At 41.8% G+C, this 3090-nt stretch overlaps 1 protein-coding gene across 2 annotated transcripts in view; it reads right to left on the bottom strand.

The window, feature by feature from the left end:
* Positions 1-3090, bottom strand: part of RYBP (RING1 and YY1 binding protein) — a 64672-nt gene that overhangs the window by 18113 nt on the left and 43469 nt on the right. For both annotated transcript variants that reach the window (XM_072420726.1, XM_072420727.1), the window contains exon 3: positions 2247-2750. In XM_072420726.1, coding sequence (XP_072276827.1) covers positions 2247-2750 — 504 coding nt within the window. The remainder of the gene's footprint in view (positions 1-2246; positions 2751-3090) is intronic.

Genomic DNA, 3090 nt, shown 5'->3' with positions numbered 1-3090 from the left:
TTTTTTTCCAGCCATTCCTGACAAGACTGTGAAACAGGATTTAAAATGTCATTTCTGAGCCAAATTCAATCTCTCAACACATAAAAGCAGAATTTTCGTCAACATTCAAATATCTGTTGGCCAATCTACCCCAGCAATGCGCTGGTCCCCCTCTCTGTATTGGAATGTAAATGAGCTATTGAAACCCTAGCAACAAATACACAACCTCCCAATATCAAGTAATTATGGGCTCTTCAGCCACAAATTCAGATCGTTTCTCACATGAGGAGGCAAACAATGCAGCGTCTTTATTCACAAACAATAAGCCTTTTCACTCCCCTTCTTAATTCACGCATCTGCTGAGCCACTGATGTTTACAATGATACAATTTACACTTAGGGAAAACTGACAATTGGCTGTCAGCATCTGAAATTCTGCGATCCTTAAAGATCTTATCCGTCTTCCTTTGCTTTTCTTGCAGTAAACATTTGCGGCCCATCACTATATGCTCTTCAACGCAATGCATATAGTGTGTGACATGCAAGGACTACAAACATTATGATGTCTAATGATTCCACTATTGTGCTGTTATTGTAACGCACTGCTGCATGCACTTTCCTTTTCTGAGCACTATCCTATTCAATGTAATGAACGGGGTCAGTGTCACAACAGACAGTGGTGCAGGTGGATGTGCGTGGGGGTTTTATAACTGCATGAGTTATGCTGCAACATATAAAGTGAACAAAAATCACATCTACGTTTTTACTCCATGCGCACTTACAGTGCTAAACTGGGCACATAGAAAGCCACATATCTGTTATGTCCTGGTGTTGGACAATGGTTGGAAACGTACTCTGAAGAGATCCATGATAAGCACCATTTACATCCAAAAGGGGCCAAACCAAAAATCTAAAACAATTGAATACAATCTTTCAGGGAAACAAAACGCTGTCTATGTTGGCCTAGGTCTCTAACAAATACACCCATATAGAATAATTAAATAAAGATGAGTGTAAAGCCAGACCTCTGCAGATCTGAAAAAAAAACTGTGCTCTCATCAATCAATATCAGTTTAAGAAACAGCATGATGTCTATTGACTTCCCTCCTGTCAAAAAAAAAAACTGCTGCAGCTTGAGCACTGGCACCAAGGGGTATCTACAAGCACCCCAAATCCCTCCAGTCATAACCACGTGGCTAGGTCAGTTCTTCCTGCACAATCCTATTTGCCTAATCTTAATAATGATGGATCAATAGGAAGGTGTAGGGTTTTCTAGGTACATCCTTTAAGAGCAAAATACAGTGTCTGCTGTCTCACCCACCATGATATACTCCCCCATCTGAACTTCTTTGCTCTCTCTTCCCTCAATTGGAGCCCTTGGGTACAGAAGAGTATGTGAGCTCTTGTATTTGATGGTTCCTGGACCTTAGCGTCCATTCAGCAGGCCTAAACCTCTTGACATGGGATGGATAAGTGGCATCATCAATCTAAACCAACTCTAACTTTGGAGCTTACCCACCCAGTGGATTCCTGTAGGGAAGAGCTGCCGAGGGAGCATGGATCAGAGAGTATACCTTGCTGGAGCACTGGTCTATCAGGGGGCAATTTTACTGACTCAGATGGACAAAGTCACATTGTCTCTTTAAAGCAAGTTGTCAGGTTCACGAGATGCAGGCCTGAAGAATAAATATATAAAGGCAACCCACCACTAAGATTTTGTACTACAACTGTAAAATGATCTCAATTATAAATCCAGGTTGCCCAATTCCACTTGACCCTTGTAATGTTGAAAATGCAACTAGAATAACTTAGAAGAAAAAAATATGTTTTGTACAAGACACGATAAATATGGTAAACCCTGTACATTTAAATGATCAATAGGTGGAATATGAACTGCCCAAGACCACCAACCAAGGAACACTCCTAAGCAGCAAGGAGTTTGAATGCTTGTGTGGATTTTTCTCCAGGCGCTGTGCTTTCCCCCTACAATGCACACCATGTTACAAGGTTTAAGGAGCACATCGGATGATCAATTGTGTTGTCAGCAGCAGAATTTTCCAGGGGAAGCAACAACCTTCCCTATAGGAATTGCTACTTTGTAGAGGGACATCTTCCTGGTTATAGGCCAAAGAACAAAAGTAGGTGGCCATTGAGATCCTGTTCCTTTCACCAGTGGTGGGATCATTTGTGTTACATGGCACCAGGATGGTGCATTTAGTATTCCTTGTAGTTTTATCACATATACAGATGGATCACATGTGAACCTACCTTGTCTTTTTATTAGTGGTCTTTTTGACAACACTTGAACTAATGTCTCGTTCATTTTTCTCCTTCTCATGTCTGTCCCTGTCTACTTTCTGTTCCTTTTCTGGTTTTTCTTTATCATTTTTATCTTTCTCTGTTTTCTCCCTGTCCATTTTCTCTTTGTCCATTTTCTCCCGATCTAGCCTCTCCCGGTCTAGTTTCTCTCTGTCCATTTTGTCCCGGTCTAGTTTCTCACGTTCGAGCCTCTCCCGGTCCATCTTTTCTCGGTCTAGCTTTTCACGATCAAGCCTCTCCCGGTCCATCTTTTCTCTGTCGAGTTTGTCCCTGTCCAGTTTCTCCCGGTCCAGCTTTTCCTTCTCCGGTTTCTCCTTGTCCAGCTTGTCTCGGTCTGTTTTTTCCTTTTCAGGTTTCTCAATTTTTTCTTTCTTTTCTTTCTTGGGAGGTGGCGGGGTTGCATACTGTTGGGCAACTTGCTGCGCCACCAGTTGAGAGTTTATTCTGGGCTTCCTGCAAAACATGAAATTGAAAAGGAAAGGTAAATATCTTATAGTAGTTGGGACCTCATCCACTGGCTTAGGATAGACCTTAAACTTTTTTAGACTTCTTGTGGCCCCAATCATTGTATTAGAATCTACTTTAAGTTATCTAAAAATGGAAGTGGCCCAGACCTTCTTGCTTAGCATGCATCTTAAGCTATCATAGGGTAGTAACGTCCCTAACCATTGGCTTGGGATCCACCTTGAACTATATTATAGTAGTAGCAGCCCTAACCTTTGGCTTGGGATCCACCTTAAACTATATTATAGTAGTAGCAGCCCTAACCTTTGGCTTGGGATCCACCTTAAGC

This window comes from Pyxicephalus adspersus, chromosome 8 (genome assembly GCF_032062135.1).
Source record: "Pyxicephalus adspersus chromosome 8, UCB_Pads_2.0, whole genome shotgun sequence".
Classification (NCBI taxonomy): Eukaryota; Metazoa; Chordata; class Amphibia; order Anura; family Pyxicephalidae; genus Pyxicephalus; species Pyxicephalus adspersus.
Note: the sequence above shows the minus strand (reverse complement) of the source record. Positions and strands in the feature narration are given on the sequence as shown.